The sequence below is a fragment of the Belonocnema kinseyi genome, chromosome 9 (assembly GCF_010883055.1).
Source record: "Belonocnema kinseyi isolate 2016_QV_RU_SX_M_011 chromosome 9, B_treatae_v1, whole genome shotgun sequence".
Taxonomy (NCBI): Eukaryota; Metazoa; Arthropoda; class Insecta; order Hymenoptera; family Cynipidae; genus Belonocnema; species Belonocnema kinseyi.
Window position 1 is genome coordinate 18105911 of NC_046665.1, and position 16919 is coordinate 18122829.

The window sequence follows — 16919 nt, forward strand, 5'->3', positions numbered from 1 at the left end:
CGTCAGCAGAGGTGAAATAACAGATTTAACTTACCATTACCAACTGTACAAACAAAAAATGCATATTAACCTCAAGACTCAACTAGCAAGGCAGAATTATAATGGCGCAACACATCAACTTCATTGAAGACATACAGAACCAAGTTATCAAACATGAAGGTGTGTATCACAACATAAAATCTCTCAATAAGGATGGAAGCATTCAAAACAGCCGCATCTTATATGTAAATCTTCGTAGTATTAACCATAGTTTTGGTAAACTCGAAATCCTTATCAAGATATTAAAACTTAAACCGTATGTTATTGTATGCACCGAATCGTGGAATGTTGATAATATAGACTTATATATACTACAAGGGTTGAAAACTTGCCATAATAAAAGTAAGCTAAACAAATCAGATGCAGTAATTATTTATATAAATGATTGTGTCAAAGGAACTTCAGGGATAGTACAAATAGGTAACTTAAATATATTAAATAGTTCTTTTTAAAACAATAACATAAGTCTGGAGAAAATATAAATCAGTGAATGATCCGAAGGAAGCCATGAATGGGCTAATAAAAAATATACAAGATTTTATAGAAAAAAAAAACAAAAAAAGACAAATAATAACCGCAGCAATAAAAATAAACCAAGAAAATGTTGGATTGCCATTTAACCATTATTATATCTTTTGAAAAAAAAGAAATATTATATAATAAATTTGAGCATAACCCAACAAAAGTGTATTTAAAAAAAACAATCTAATAGCTATATGAAAATTCTAGATACAGTAATAAAAGATGCAAAAATAAAATATGATAGGAATCTGATAAATAAGAATTGAAACAATGCCAAACAATTGTGGAAAATAATAAATACAAAAATAGGGAAAAAGAGGAAAACTAATAATAACATAAACTATATTTTAGATAACGATTATAATAAAATACGGGATCAAAGAGAAAAAGCGACACACCTCAACTTCTATTATTGTAAAGCAGGTGAAAATCTAAGCAAGAATGTCAAAAGGAAACCCAAAAATATCAACCATGATATTCGTACGATTTAATGAAAAGTTATGTGTCTAATAGGCTTCAAAAAGTCATAATAGGAGTTAATGTGAGTGCTTTTGACATAATTAACACTTGCGTACCCCAAGGAACAATTCTTGGGCCGCTACTCTTTACAATATACCACCTTGATCAAAAAGTTTTAGGACTCGTTACGGTGTGGCGCTCTCGTTCGGCCGATTTCAATCCTTATTTTTTTGCTGTGTTGGTACAAGTATCATTAACGTTCTGTCTGATTTTCAGATTGATAGCTTGACATTTGTTGAAGTGACGCCGTATTGTGTACATCTATCTTTGTGTGTGATTTCGATCTTTCACAAAAAAAAAATGTCATCGACTTTGCACAATGCCATCGTTATCCGTGAGCAATTGGCTAAAAACGAAACGAATACCATCCAACAACCACCGAATTCATCTGATTTGGCTTCTTACGACTTTTTCCTATTCGGTCGACTCAAGAAACCGCTCCGCGGAACGCGTTACAGCACCCGAGATGAGGTCATGGAAAAATCGAAGATGGCTCTGATGGCTATATTGCAAATCGATTATAAAAAATGTTTCGAGGATTGGATCAAGCGCTAGAATAAGTGCGTTGCAGTCGATGAGGAGTACTGTGAAGGGGACAATATCGTTTATGATGAATTAATTTGTATCTTTTATTTTAAAAATAAGGGCCTAAAACTTTTTGATCAAGGTGGTATGTTAACGATTTACTAATGCAAATGCCAGACAACTCTATTATACCCTATGCTGAAGATACAGCCCTTTTTTCTATTAATAAAACTTGTAAAGAAGTTGAAAGAAAAATCCACAATCTACTTATAATTGTAGATGAATGGCTAGCACTAAATAATTTAGTTTTAAAATTGAGGAAAAACTATTTATTATAATGGGTAATTATTGTGATAGCGTTCTGTAAACTTAGAGATAAAAAAAGAAGATAAATATATAAAGAAAGTAGAATACTGTAAATATATAGGATTGATTTTTGATCAGAATTTGAAATGGTACGAACGTATTGAATATATAATTAATAAAATCAAGTATTTAATTTATATTTTTTGCAAAATTTCGAAATTTATGCAAGCTGATATACTAAGAATTATCTATTATGCCGTCTCTTATAGCATTATAAATTATAAAATAATTGCTTGGGGTGGAGCCTACATGAATTATCTCAACTTATTGCAAAATGTTCAAAAAAGAATACTGAACATTGAAAAAAAAATATTGTGAGTGACAAACCAATGAACCTCAGGCAATTATTTGCATATGAATCATTCCACTACTACTATAATGTTATCAGTGATAAATTTCCAAAGTCATATAGTGTGACTAGAAATAAACATATACAAATACCGGAAACTTAAAAAACTGTAGATGACATAAACAGCCATATCAAAGCTAGCAAATTGTTCATTAAGCTGCCCAGTGAATATAAACTACTAAATATATCTAAAAATCAGAGAGATCTACCCCGTGGGCCTGAAATTTAAGAACGTAATTGGAATGTCCTAGAAAAGTTTCTTGGACGCACAAGTTAAAAGACGTTATTTAAACTTTTTTGAAACTGATGCAAACTTTTGTTAAATAAAACAACAATCCAACGACCAAATTTGGACCACAACAAGAGGTAATATTATTACCAATTGGTATAGAGAAAGTACATATTCAGGTAGAATTTTAAATTTCGCTTCTGCTCATCCCTTTCAAAAAAAAAATTGCAGTAATCAAAAACTTATTGACAGAGCTCTACTTTTGTCCTATTTTTCATTTCACACAAGAAATTTGAATATTGTAAGGAATATCCTTTTTCTGAATCATTATCCACAAAAGTTAATTGAGAAACATATTACAATTAGCGTTTAACAAATCAAAAACAAAGAGAGTCATTTTTTTTTGGTCGAATTTCTAAAACTATTGAACTTATGTTAAAAAATTTTTTAATTCATACTATTTTCCGTATACCATTTAAAATAGATTCAGTGATAAATTTTTGCAAAGATCCTTTGGATAATTTTAAAATGGGTGGTGTTGTATATAAGATCTCTTGCAGGATCTATAAGATGAATTACGTGGGACGGACTGCCAATACTTCTTAATACTAGGATGGAGGAACACAAAAGTGATGTTCGTTTGGGACGCTGTTATAGGAGTGTTCTTGCCAGGCATACATGTTGATGTTGAACATGAGTTTGACTGGAATTATGTTCAAATTTTGAATAGTGAAAGTAATGACAGCCAGAAGGAATTCATGGAAATGCTTTATATTAAAAAGCAAAAAAAGTTATCTATTAATTTAAAAACTGATTTGGATAAGTTGAACAAAAGTGAAGCTAATATGATTAATTAGATTTAACGGGGCTGTTTCATGAATTCTGTTTTTCTTTTACTTTCTCTATTTCTGATGTAATTGTGACAGATATTTATACTTTTTTAACAGCAGATTGGCCTACTGACCCTCATTCGATTCTCAGATATCAAAGAGAGAGCACCTGTTCGTGGGTGCTGTCAATTTCTACCACTTAAATTTAGCTTCCCTTGATAAAGGTACTGTACGAGTACCGAAACTTTGGTAATGCAATTTTATTTATTTTTTATTTTATGTTTTTTATCTTGTTTTATTTAACAGGAGTTTGCATAATTTGATTATTGGACGTTAAATAGGATTTTTAATTTGGATTTTGGTCTAATTTAAATTTCTTAAATTTTGTTTTTAAAACTGTCCTAATACAGACCAAATAAGATTCTAAAAATGTTTCATGCTTAAAATACATCTTTTAAACATCTCTGGAACATTGTTTGTTTATGGAACAATATTTGAACTGACTTAGGACGTATTTGAGTCGTTCTAACGATGTTCTTTAACGTTTGTGCCCATTGGATACGTTGAAAGAATAGATAAAATCCAATATTTGTTCTTCATTTTGTAAAAAAGTCCCAAAGCCTTATAATGTTAACAGCAGCAGTATACTCTTTTATTTTTTAGTCTTAAATTATATGTAAGTTAAATTTAGTCACTACCCCCGCACGTGCAATTTCGTTTGCCACTGGAGGTTACAGGTTGTATATACTTATTTTGTATATGTATGACAACAAAAATGCTGAATAAAATATTATTAATATTATTATTATTATATTTTTAAATAATGGAGCAAACAGAAGATACAAAGAGTCATGACAAGATCCCCGATTTGCGGCGACATTCACAAATAACACAAGCCCACAACAAAAAAAGTTGTCGGCATGAGACAAGTGATGAGGCTACCTTTATGGATTTTGAGCCACTGAATCCAAATATGGCCTCAGAATTTGTCCTACACGTCTCAGTTTTCCCTCAAATGCAAAAAGTAGGGAAAAGCCACGGAAAATCTAGTTACACAGGCCATACAAAATTTTGTCTGCACCAGACAAGGTACTAGGCTACTCTTATGGATGTTTAACCGCTGAATCTGAATATAGCTTCAGAATTGGTCCTACACGTCTCAGTTACTTCCTAGATGCAAAAAGTAGGGAAAAGCCTAGGGATTTTCTAGTCACACAGGCCATACAAAAAAAATTGTCTGCACGAGGCACGTGACTAGGCTACTCGTATGGATTGTGAGCCGCTGAAGGCAGACAAATTTTCTTATGGCCTGTGTGTACAGAAAATCCCTAGACTTTTCCCTACTTTTTGCATATAGGGAGAAAATGGTGAAAGCTTAAAAAATTTGGTGATTAAATTTAGATTGAGGGCGCAAAACTGCAGAGGAAATAGCATTTTTTTTATTTTTTGCATTATAAGTCAGAAAACATGAGCAAGACCTTTAAATTTTTTTACGTTTATCCTAGCTAGGGGAAACTGTAAGCACACTAGGGAATCTTTGTGTATGAATTTGGTCTTTAGGAGTCCCAACACATAAGAATATGATACAAGTATGTTTATTCTTCCGTGCACTAGTATTATCAAAATAATATTCAGAATATCCCTAGCGGTTCTCCTATTTTATTCATCTAGGGGAAAACTGAGACGAGCAGGAGAAATTCTGAGACCACATTTGGATTCAGACGCTCAAAGTCCATAAGAGTAACCTAGTCACTTCTCTCGTACTGACAAATTTTTTGTATGGCCTGTGTGACTAAAAAATCTCTAGGCTTTTCCCTACTGTTTGCATCTAGGTGAAAACTGGGACATGTAGGCCTGTCTAATTGAAGTCCTATACAAGGTACATGTACTTCCAGAATGAAAGCAATAATATAAATAAGTAAATGATAAATTTTTTATCATTTTTTTGGAAATAAATGAGTGGGAAAACGCACGAACACGTTAGAAATACAGAACTGACCAAATCGGAATTTAAGGCAGGAACAAAATGATGTTTAACATTTACGGATTTGATTGGTTTAAATCACAAAAAATAGACGGACCTGTGAGACAAAATAATGGGTAAGTCAAATGAATAAAAATGCTTCGACTTGGGTTTGACTTCAATTGCCCCCAATCAAGACATGCTGAAGTCGAAAAGGTCGACTCGAGCATGTCACAGTTTGGAGACGGAGTCAGTCTTCAATTTATATTTTTGAGACAAGTTTCTATGTCTTGAAGACATAAATTTATGTCTTGAGTCAAATTTATATGACTTCAACTCGAGTGGTTTATAACTTCGTGTGTATACCTGTCCTAACAAAAAGGGTCGTTCTCACCGTCATAAAAGGTAATATTTGTTAATGATAAAACAATCCCGTATATTTGTATACAATATATTATAACCTATGGATTTTAGCCACAGTTCACTTATATAACTAATGAAATTGTCATAATTGATAGTATTAAGATTTGTGGTTCCGCATGAAGGATGAATGAGATTTTATGCTCTGTATGATAATATTTTATTGAGAAAATATTCCTACTCTAATTTTATATGTTATTTTTCCCTATGCTAGACTAAATTTATTTTAAAAAACTCCTTGTTTGATGCCGTAGTAAAATCATACATGTAGCATATAAATTTATCCGCATTAAAAATTTTAAGAATATTTAAATTCGTAGATGTAAGCCGTGGCTCAATAATATATCATACTGAAAGAGGAAAACTCAACTCTTAAATATATTCGCTCGCTATTTTTAGGTTTTAACCTTTCGAGGTTCAGTGAACTCTATTCGCATACAGGTATCTGCACTGGAGATCCTTTTCCTAAATTTACTGTTTTTAGTAAACTGCAATAATCATCGATAATCGCTTTATTTTCTAACAAAAGAGGCTCAATGGCAACTCATTAGATTATTACACTTCACTTTTATGTGGTCCTCATGCAGGGCAAGAGGTGTCACCTGTCCACTGGGATTGTATTCACACGCAATTTGTATATTTGACCTGAGTCGAGTCGCTCTCGGGCGACAGGCGCTCGCCTACCTGACTTACAAGGATTAGAACGAGGGATGGCAAGGTAATGCTTATGGCTGTATTTGTTATAATCTGAATATTTCCCGTTTTAAAGGTACTGCCTCTACAATTTTAATCTTTTAAAAGGGAAAGTCTCTTAGGCTCAGGCTGTATAGAAATATTCTCTTGCTTCGTATCGAGATTTAAAACTCTTCTTGAACAGATTTAGAGAGGTATACTCCCATCTGCGCATAAAGAATTAAGGTTCTTGAAACAAGCCTTCGTATTTCAAAATCCAACTTACTTGATCAAGGTTAATGGGTATACCATGCCTTGATCTTCGGTTGATTTGATAAATTCTATTTTAGACAATAGTTCAAATTCTGGCTAAGTAGAACTTTGCCATAAAATCTGAGATTTTCTCAAATAAGACGTTTCTCGTCTAAGTATAAATTGTCAACTATGAGACTTAGAAAATTTTTACTAAAATTTTGCGTTTTTCGCCTAAGTCAATTCAGTCCTCTGGACTTAAAATAATTCTCCAATTTTTATAAAAGATTGGACGTTTTCCGTCAGAGTTAAAATAATGTCCTTTTTTACACTTACAAAATTGTCAATAAAAAGGTTCTTGAAGCGCAAAATCAAAGTTCCCGGAGGAAAAATAGCTAAGTGCAGCGTATAGAAGGCAAAGCAGACTTTGAAAAAGATTACTCTTGGAACCGGGTACACTAGGTATACTAGCTTCCGCCTCAGAGTTCTTTTCTCTTACTGATATTCTGTAAACTTAGGGTTTTAGCTTAAGTTAGCAAAGTATTAGAAGATATTTGAGGATGGTTAGTCCCCACGATCCGTTGCGTCTTCTACGCAACCTCTGTCTTTTCTGGGTCGCGTTGCTCTTTTTATAGGCCGCGCCCCATCCTCTCGTTCTTACGCGCTCTAGGATTGCCCTTTAGTGATGCTATACTTTGCCTTGACCGCAGCACAGCATTAAGAGTTGCATAAGCTAAGGCTTTATGTTGTAACTCGAGGGTTACATTATATATGCGTGTGTGTGTGTGTGTGTGGCAAGAATATATGGTTATCCTTGTTCAGACCCATAGATTCTGAATTTTCAAATAAAGAATAACAAATTTAATAATTAAAATTTTTCATTCATTAATTTTAATCTCATTTATGAGCTGAAAAAGGTTCGACCATCTCAGCTAAGACAAGGCTTGTCTTGAGACAAGTAGACATCGTCTTAGCTAAGACCATCTCACCTGTTTTGCCCATAAAAGTAAGACGGAGGCCTATGTCTCGACTCAGTTTTGAGACGCAGCCAGACATCGATGTGTTTGAGACGAACTCAAGACATAACAAACTTGAACTCAAGTCGAAGCATTTTTACTCAGGTACTATACAGTAAACATTACGGTGGTCCGAAAAAATAAAACACTTTTCTGTTGTCTATCTACCCTTCCTGTTTTCTTTTACTTTGCATTTTATTATATGAAATGTTTTTTATAAATTAAAAAAATATGTCTAACCTATGGTGAAAGGCATCACTGGACCATCAATGAAAATAACTTCCTACTAAAAAAAGTCAGGAATCGTTACAAATTATCAGAAGTGCTGGCGATTTCTGAACATCTTGACCATTCCTGACAAGGCTGACTATTTCCCAAGATGTTTATTCACAGCCTCTCAGGTAGTTTATCGATTGGGATTAAAAATTAAATTTTTTTAAATATTGCGTATACAAATTCAAAAGTTTGAAATTCACAATCTATGGGTTTGGAAGATTTTAGATACGTAAAAAATTCCGAAAAAGTTTGAAATTAACATAAATATAAGGTCTATCGTAAAGAATAAAAGAGATTTGTCAAAACGGACATCATTTTCAAAAAAAAGTGTAAAAATTAATAAAAATAAATCATATAAATAATCAAAGAAATATCAAAGAAATTAGGTTTCATGTCAAAATACCACATGAATATTGATCAGTTTCTTTAATCATTGAAAAATAGTCTGAGGTCTTTGCGTACATTGTCTAACTGTTTTACAAGGATTTTTGGAAATAAACACAAACCTTTACATGTAACCAGATAACAAACTCGGCACGACGCCACCCTATGCGCCAGAACGCAGTCCGATTGACAGGACCACTGTTCAAGCACATGAGTAGCTCGTTGTAAGCGCCATTGGTGGCAATATTGCCCGCCCGACCGTCTGGCGACCATCATGTCGGCTATAAGCCGGCTATATGGAAGCTCGAAATGCGAATGAAATCCACGTTATTTATGTATTTGAGGTCGTTGATTACGAATCTACTATTATTTTCTCGAAATTCTAAGATGGCAGATCCAATATGGCGGCTGAAGAGTGAAAAAAATCTTTTTACGTCCAAAGCACGAGTTTGGTATGAATATAGGGGTTTTTGGGGCCGCTGATTACGAATCTATTATTAGTTTTTTGAAATTTCAATCTGACAGATTCAATATGGCAGCTGTGACAGTGTGGGAGCTATGACAAATCTGCCATTTTGAAAATCGCAAAAGGCCGTACGGCGTGAAAAAGTAGAAGTTTCAAAGAATATTTTAAGCCCAATAACATTAATTTATCTTGCAAATTGAAGTGTGAAGGGAGAGTGGCTGATTTGACAGAGAATGCTCCATATACATATATATAATTAAAAATAGGTGGTTGCAGTCTGTAAAGGAATCAATACGACGATCCAGCAAAAGCCTCGTGCATCCTGAGAACACGGAGCGACCCAAACAACCGCCTTCTGCATTTTACCCTCAAGTGTTTTAGCATATTGTTGACACGCAATGATGCTTTTTAGGCCATTAGCAAGTGAAAGCTTGGCACCTCCAAGAGCGCCGATCATAAGGACAATTAGTTTAACAGAATATTCCGGGTACAATCGTTGCAACTCCCTTATAGGGTCTCGATACCTCTCTTTCTTTTCATTCTCCTTGGTTATGATGTTTTTTTCAGCTGGTGCCGAAAAGTCGATAACGAACAGGGTTCGCTTCTCGAAGTCAAGAAGAACCATGTCAGGCCTCGAGTGAGCAACAGAAACAATTGTCGAGAATATAAAGTTCCAGTATATGCGGCACTTCCTATTCCCGACAATTCACTCAATTTCCCTAGGAGCATTTAGAGGAGCGATATTAAGGTTAATTCCGTAAGAGTGACAAAGATGGAAATAAGGCACTCTTAGTGCCGCATTGTGCCTTTGTATGTAGGTCGTTCCCGCGTGAGTTGGACGGCGAGATAGTATGTGAGCTAAATTCTCGGGGTGTGCATGGCACGCCCTGCAGCTATCATCGGGAATGTCTTATCTCAAAATGTGGCGACGGTATGTTAAGATGGAAATGACACCGTCTTGGCATGCAAAGATAAAACCCTTTGTACCAGACTATAATCCGGGAGATTTAAGGAAAGCAAACGTTAGCTCACAAGACATTGACTTATCCTTCACATTTCTGTGGAAGATGCCGTGCATCCTCTTATCGAGGAGCTGTTCACGAAAGTTTTTCTCTTGTGCTTTCTTAATTCGGGCTTTCAGGAGTGAGTACTCGAGATAGATAAGATTTGATGCATTTTGCTCACCCCTAATACTGAAGTCAAGTCCGAGTGTTTCAGCAGCCTCCTCCGCTGCTTTGTACAGAAACGCTCCTTTGCCCACTTCTTCGTGATTCCTGACCATTTTAAGAAGAGGGTCTCTTCCATTTGCAACTCTATGTCACATCCTGAATGCGGCTCTGTGGCTCGCCCAGGTATGTATAAGTCTCTCCAGCGCAAAGGTGTCGTATGGCGCTTCTATAAACCAGCTCAGGATCTTCAGGGATGCCATTAAGTTTTCCTCGCTTCAAATAAACCTTGGCGCATTTGTCTAACCCAAATTCCATTCCAAGTTTCTTAGTATATCGTTCGACAATCCCCAGAGCTAGATGCAGTTGCTCTCTGTTTTTAGCATAGATCTTAAGATCGTCCATGTAAAATACATGAGTGACCTTGTACTTTCGATCTGCAGGTTTGCCGCACAAGTACCCGTCGAAATGGTGAAGTGCTAGAGATAGTGGCAATAATGTAAGGCAACAGAGGAGTGGGCTCATGGTGCCGCCCTGAAAGACACCTCTCTGAAAGGTGACCTTGTTAGTTTTCACACGATTTTTTCCAGATGAGATAGTAAATCTGGTTTTCTAAAGCGGCATCAATCTCTCTATGCACCCAACTATTTGCGGATGATCCTTTAAGATTTCCAAAAGACAGATGATATGTCTATGGGAGGTCGTATCGAAAGCTTTCCGATAATCAATCCAGGCCATTGATAGGTCACGCTGGTAGAATGCTGCATCTTTGCAGACACATCTATCGATGAGCAGGTTCTCTCGACTTCCGACTACGCCTTTCTTTGAGCCTCGTTGTTCATACATTTCTTGCCACTCAGGTTCAATTGCCCGAATAATCCTATCGTTTAGGATAGCTGTGAATATCTTATAAAGTGTGTTCAGACAAGTTATTAGTCTGTAATTCTTCGGGTCAGCTAAGTTGCATATTTTCGGCAGGAGTATTGTGCGCCCTTCCACCAGCCACTCTGGAATCGGATCTTCCGACTTCAAATATGAGGTGAAAATACGGGCCAAATGTTGATGGGCTAAAGAAAAATTCTTCCACCAGAAGGTTTTGATACAATCTGATCCCGGTGCGGAATATTTCTTCATCCCTCTTAATACTTTTTTCACCTCCGCGGTAGTGATGGGTGGGCTTTCTTTATCAGGTGTTCTGAGGGCAACACATAACTCCTTGAAGCTATTTATATTTTCTGAGTCTTCGTCCAGTCTATACTGATCTTCGTAGACTTCTCTCCAAAATACTTCGACCTCCTCTGGTTTGGGTGGGTGTTCGACAGTAACTGGAGGGTCTTGGAAGAGTCGAGATGGGTCAGAGAGAAACTGTTGATTTTCTCTGACCGACCTCTCCCTCCGCTCTAGACTTCTCTTAGCCTCAGATAGTATCCGTATTCTCTCAACAATATGCTGCCTGATGGTCAGCAGCTTTGCCTTGTTAAGTGTGTGATAACGGGTCCGGAGTTTGCGCGCGAACTTTCGAACCTTGGCGGTAAAATGCCTGCCAGATGTGATGTAGTCAATCACACACTGAATGCGGGACGCGTACTGTCTTGCCCAGCCTATCTTTATGGCAAGTTGTGCATTCGCCTTTTGGTCTTATGATCAACCGTTGGTTCTGTTTTACGGTTCGAATCGGCCAAAGTTCTCGCTGTATTACACACACAATAATTGATAGCCCAGAGGTCGGATTCTCTAAAAAAATGTCCACGAAGCTCGTCATCCATTTCAGCCAGATCTTTAGGCTTAAGAGAAACCTTAGTGTTGATGTTTATCCGGGTCGTAAAGCATCGCTCTTCATCTATTGGATGCCTGCTCGCGGTTGGTCTTAGTGTCGCCTCTCTTTCTCTGTTGCCGGCTTGTTCTACCTGTGGTAGAAGAGGCGTTCCGCTTACATAGCCCCTTTTACGGAGAAGTTCAGTATGGTTTCGCAGACGTTGCTGCGAAAAGTGCGATAGCTCCGGTTGTTTCTCGCACCACAGAGCATGCAGCCGTACCATGTAACCCCGTTCAGGGGCCACACTCGCATCGTAGCACTATAGCAAGTCGTGATTCAGACGCTCCGCCCATCCAAAGGTCGCGAGATCCCGCCGATCTATATCATTGAATCCATTTTTATTGGCTCCCCCAGCTCTAGATTGGTCGGCTTTGTTGGCCGACCGATTGTCGGGAGCCCTGCGCGTTCTGTTGTTTTGAACCGCACTTACTAGAACTATGTTTGGTGTTGTCATTGTTGTTCCCACGAGAAGCTAGGGAAAGGGGTTCGTCCATCCTTGTCGAGCCCCGCATGCAAGCATAAGGCTGCGTACTCTGAGAGGTCGCACGGTATCGGGACCACCCCTGGAAATTGTCCGCGACTGCCTATTTATTTTTGTAACCATATTCAGCAGAAACTCTTGGTACAGGGACCCTCTATCCGCATTCCGAGGACTTTTGTCGAAGTGGCCATCTTTGGATTTAGTAGGACGCGCAAAGATGTGTGGGAAATTGTAGTTCAATCTGCCCGTAAGTGAAGGGCTTTTAGTTTCCAAGCCATTGATTCCGGCTATGGCAGGAATATCGTTCCTCGGCCGTTCTGCGCTTCATGGTCTTCCAGAGTGTTTTCGAGCGCGATTGCAGAGGGCGAGACATTGTGCCCGCACTTTGGTCTGCCGCTCATTCATACCAACAAACGATGCTTTATCGCCGTCTGCCGCCCATCGGTGCGATAATGTGCCGGACACTTTTGTTATCGGGGTAATCTTGACGCTACTTGTTCAGGAATTTAGGGAAAGAAACTGTACATGATCCTACAAAGGAAATTGTGTACAAGGTAACCTTTGAATAATACTGTGCAGGTTCCTTCACAGAGTAAATTGAGGCGCGGAATCATTTACAAGAACTTATTTAGGATCACATACATGGACCTTCATAGGAACTAATCCGGGAGAATTCGTTAGTGGCTTGGCTCTTTAAGTAGTGAGTTGGATCTTTAACGGAATAAAAGACAGGCAAATTTAAATTTGTGAGCGACATAAGTTTTCGTATTGGCTTTCTACTAGATGTACTTCTTCAGATTAAATTTTTAATTATGATAAATATTTATTGTAACAAGAAAAATCATTTACTCTGAAAAAATAAGTAACAGGGCACTTAAGAGAAACTAAATCTCTATTTGTTCTCAATCATTTAATATCTATTGCGAGACTAATTCAAACAGGAGCAATTCGAACTGTACATAATAAAGATCGCTTATTGTAAAATTATTTTGTTGCTTTAAGTGGACCACTTTATCGTTGTATAAAATAAACTTAATTTGCTAGAAATGAAATGCATATAAGGCAAAAACAAACCTTATTTAACTTCAGGAAGATGCACGGTGAAGACTTGTGATAACCGTAACTGTTTGCCTTTGTACAATGATTCCATTGTTTGACGTCTACATTACACACTTTCCCAGGTGGTGGAGGCCTGCCGTAATCACATTGTATCCTTTGTTCGCTGGCACCTGATAAACTATTTTGTTCGTAACCTGGAAATAAAATAATTGGTGTTAAGGTCTCGTAGTGAGCTTCGGCAAATTTTGTCGGAATGAAATTTTATAGGTCAAGATCTATGAGGATAGTCTATGAGGATAGTGAGAATTGCTGATCACTTTTCATGATACAATTTGAAACAAAATTGCGAATTGTCCAACATATATTAGTAATCCAGTCCTAATTTTTTTATTTTATATAATATTATATTTTACTAACCACACTTCTGTGATCGGCCATTGAAGGGGGTCATATACGTTCTTCTCTTATCGGTTGTGTTACCCCGCGCGCCTATCATGCTGGGTACTTCTTATTCATACGTCTATACACGTAAAAGATAGTTGCTCGCAGTGGTGCATTATCAGGTGATCTCGCGTTGGCTTTACGGTAGGGCTTGAGATTGCCTCTCATGACTTTGACGGCTATGTTGGCGGTAGCACTGCTATTGACAGGGTTCTCTCATGCCAGGCATGTAAGGAACGAAGAGAAAAGGCACTAAGGGAAACACGAGAACCCATAAATTATCATAGAGAATTTATTAACGTTTTAAAAATGCTTGTCGCTTCTCGAGGATCGCGAAGGCGCACCTGGAGCCGCCACTGGGGGGTTACAGCATGCGTGATGGTGGTGATGGTGAGCCGACGAGATCGTCAGGCAGATCTCCCTCATCAAGCAGCTGACCAGCAAGAACATTTACGACAAGCCGTTGTGTTGTCTGACTCATCTATTACAGATGGATCGTACAACCAAACCCGTTTGTGGTCAGTACCATGTACTCTGCAGTTATAACTTGTTAGAATTTAGATGAATAATACACCCAGGAAAAAATCGACTCGAGGCTTTCAAATCCGCAGTAAATATTATTAGAATGAGCATTCTTAAAAGGTAATTTTAAATTTTAAGATTGATTGCATAAACTGTTTGGAAAAGAGCTGTGTATCGGACGGAAAATTAGAACCATGTCATACTATACTTTAGATAATTTTTCGACATATTTTCTGCAACATCTGACGTCCATATACCAGAAGCAAATGGTCATTCGGGCCATCTGTTTCATTTTTTAAATTTTCACCTCGATATCTCAATTCGTGTGGACGTGAGTTGTTGTAAAAAATATGCAGACATTCTATTTTGAGGTTAGTATGACACGACCTCGAAAGACGCGCAATAGAACAGGGCCCACGTTTGGAGCCACTGACCAAGTAGCTGGCTGTGCTAACTATTTGATAGTTTAAGGTTCCAATTGCATAGCTGCAGTGACCAACGAACATGCAACCATTTGAAATAGTCATTATGTCCAGCAAAATTGGCTGGTCTGGCAATCTGAACAGACGTTCTGACCAACTATTCCTGAAAAAATGGATCCTCCAGCCATCATTGATGTCAAGGACATCAGGATTAATCAAAATATTTCAGAAGACCGAATAATTGAGATTGAACAACAGGTTGATTTGGTGTAGAAAAACGACGACAATGAACATCACTTCTTCTTTAACTTATTATTGATCCAGCATTACTACATCCTCCAGAGGTAGATGGCCCAAAATAGCCAGAGATGGAAGCAAAAGGTTCAGCGACGAAGAATTCAGAAAAAAGTTGGAATGTGTAGGAGAGAAAATTATCGACTCTTCTTACTTAAATACCCAGAGCTAGCTACAAGTATAAATGAGCAGAATCTACCAGATCAAAAACGCTCAATACGTGTAAACAGATTGCTTTCGGCTGTTAAAATATCAGCGGTCAAGATGAAAGTGGAACAGCAGCTTCCTATTAATAAACTCACCTTGAAAGCTGTTTACAACGAAGACTTGATTGAAGCTGAAGGCATAGGTGCAAGGGATAATGAACATCAAGTACCAGATCCACAAGAACCACCTTCGTTAGAAGTGCAAACACTTGTATATAATTAAAAATTTGTCATGAGGACAACCGCAGGATTTCGCCGGGAGCGGGTGCTAATCTGAAAAATTGTACCCGCTTCCAGCGAAATCGCGGTAAAATTTCAGCCATAACCACGTCTCACAACCGTGAGATAGGTGGTTGTAGTCTGTAAAGGAATCAATACGACGATCCAGCAAAAGCTTCGTGGACCCTAAGAACACGGAGTGACCCAAGGACAACCGCCTTCTGCATTTTTCCCGCAAGTGTTCTAGCATATTGTTGACACGCAGCGATGCTTTTTAGGCTATTAGCAAGTGAAAGCTTGGCACCTCCAAGAGCGCCGATGATAAGGACGATTAGTTTAACAGAATAGTCCGGGTACAATCGTTGCAACTCCCTTATAAGGTCTCGATACCTCTCTTTCTTTTCATTCTCCTTGACTATGATGTTTTTGTTAACTGGTGCCGAAAATTCGATAACGAACATGGTTCGCTTCTCGAAGTCAAGAAGAACCATGTCAGGCCTCGAGTGAGCAACAGAAACAATTGTCGAGAATATAAAGTTCCAGTATATACGGCACTTCCCATTTTCGACAATTGACTCAATTTCCCTAGGAGCATTTAGAGGAGCGATATTAAGGTGAATGCCGTAGGAGTAACAGAGATGGTAATAAAGTACTCTTAGTGCAGGATTGTGCCTTTGAATGTAGGTCGTTCCCGCGTGTGTTGGACAACTAGATAGTATGTGAGCTAAATGCTCGGGGTGTGCATGGCACGCCCTGCAGCTATCATCGGGAATGTCTTGGCTCAAAATGTGGCGACGGTATGTTAAGGTGGAAATGACACCATCTTGGAATGCAAAAATGAAACCCTCTGTACCAGACTTCAATCCGGGCGATTTAAGGAAAGCAAACGTTAGCTCACAAGACATTGACTGATCCTTCACGTTTCTGTGGAAGATACCGTGCATCCTCTTATCTAGGAGCTGTTCACGAAAGTTTTTCTCTTGTGCTTTCTTAATCCCGGCTATCTGGAGTGAGTACTCGAGATAGATTAGATTTGATGCATTTTGCTCACCCCTAATACTGAAGTCAAGTCCGAGTGTTTCAGCAGCCTCCTCCGCTGCTTTGTACAGAAATGCTCCTTTGCCTACTTCCTCATGATTCCTGACCATTTTAAGAAGAGGGTCTCTTCCATTTGCAACTCTATGTGCAGTACCCAGAATAACCCTGTTGTGAAGACATTCAAGACTCAATATTCCGCGACCCTCTTGACGGCGTGAGATTTACAGACGCGGAACGGAAGACTTAAGATGCATGCTTTTGTTCATGTGCATAACCTTTCTTGTCCCGATAGCAAGAGATCTGAGCTCGTTCTTCGTCCATGGAAGGATGGCAAGGATGTTCGTTGCAGATACTTTGTTCCTCGCCGACAGTTCGGAAGACCAAATCTGTCGGATGAGACGTTTGTATCTGCTTCGGAGAGTATCCT

General features: G+C 38.0%; 1 protein-coding gene across 1 annotated transcript in view; it reads right to left on the reverse strand.

Moving 5' to 3' along the window:
- Nucleotides 1-16919, reverse strand: part of LOC117180325 (sodium/potassium-transporting ATPase subunit beta-2-like) — a 248329-nt gene that overhangs the window by 33057 nt on the left and 198353 nt on the right. Inside the window, exon 3 of the mRNA XM_033372763.1 lies at nucleotides 13366-13544. Coding sequence (XP_033228654.1) covers nucleotides 13366-13544 — 179 coding nt within the window. The remainder of the gene's footprint in view (nucleotides 1-13365; nucleotides 13545-16919) is intronic.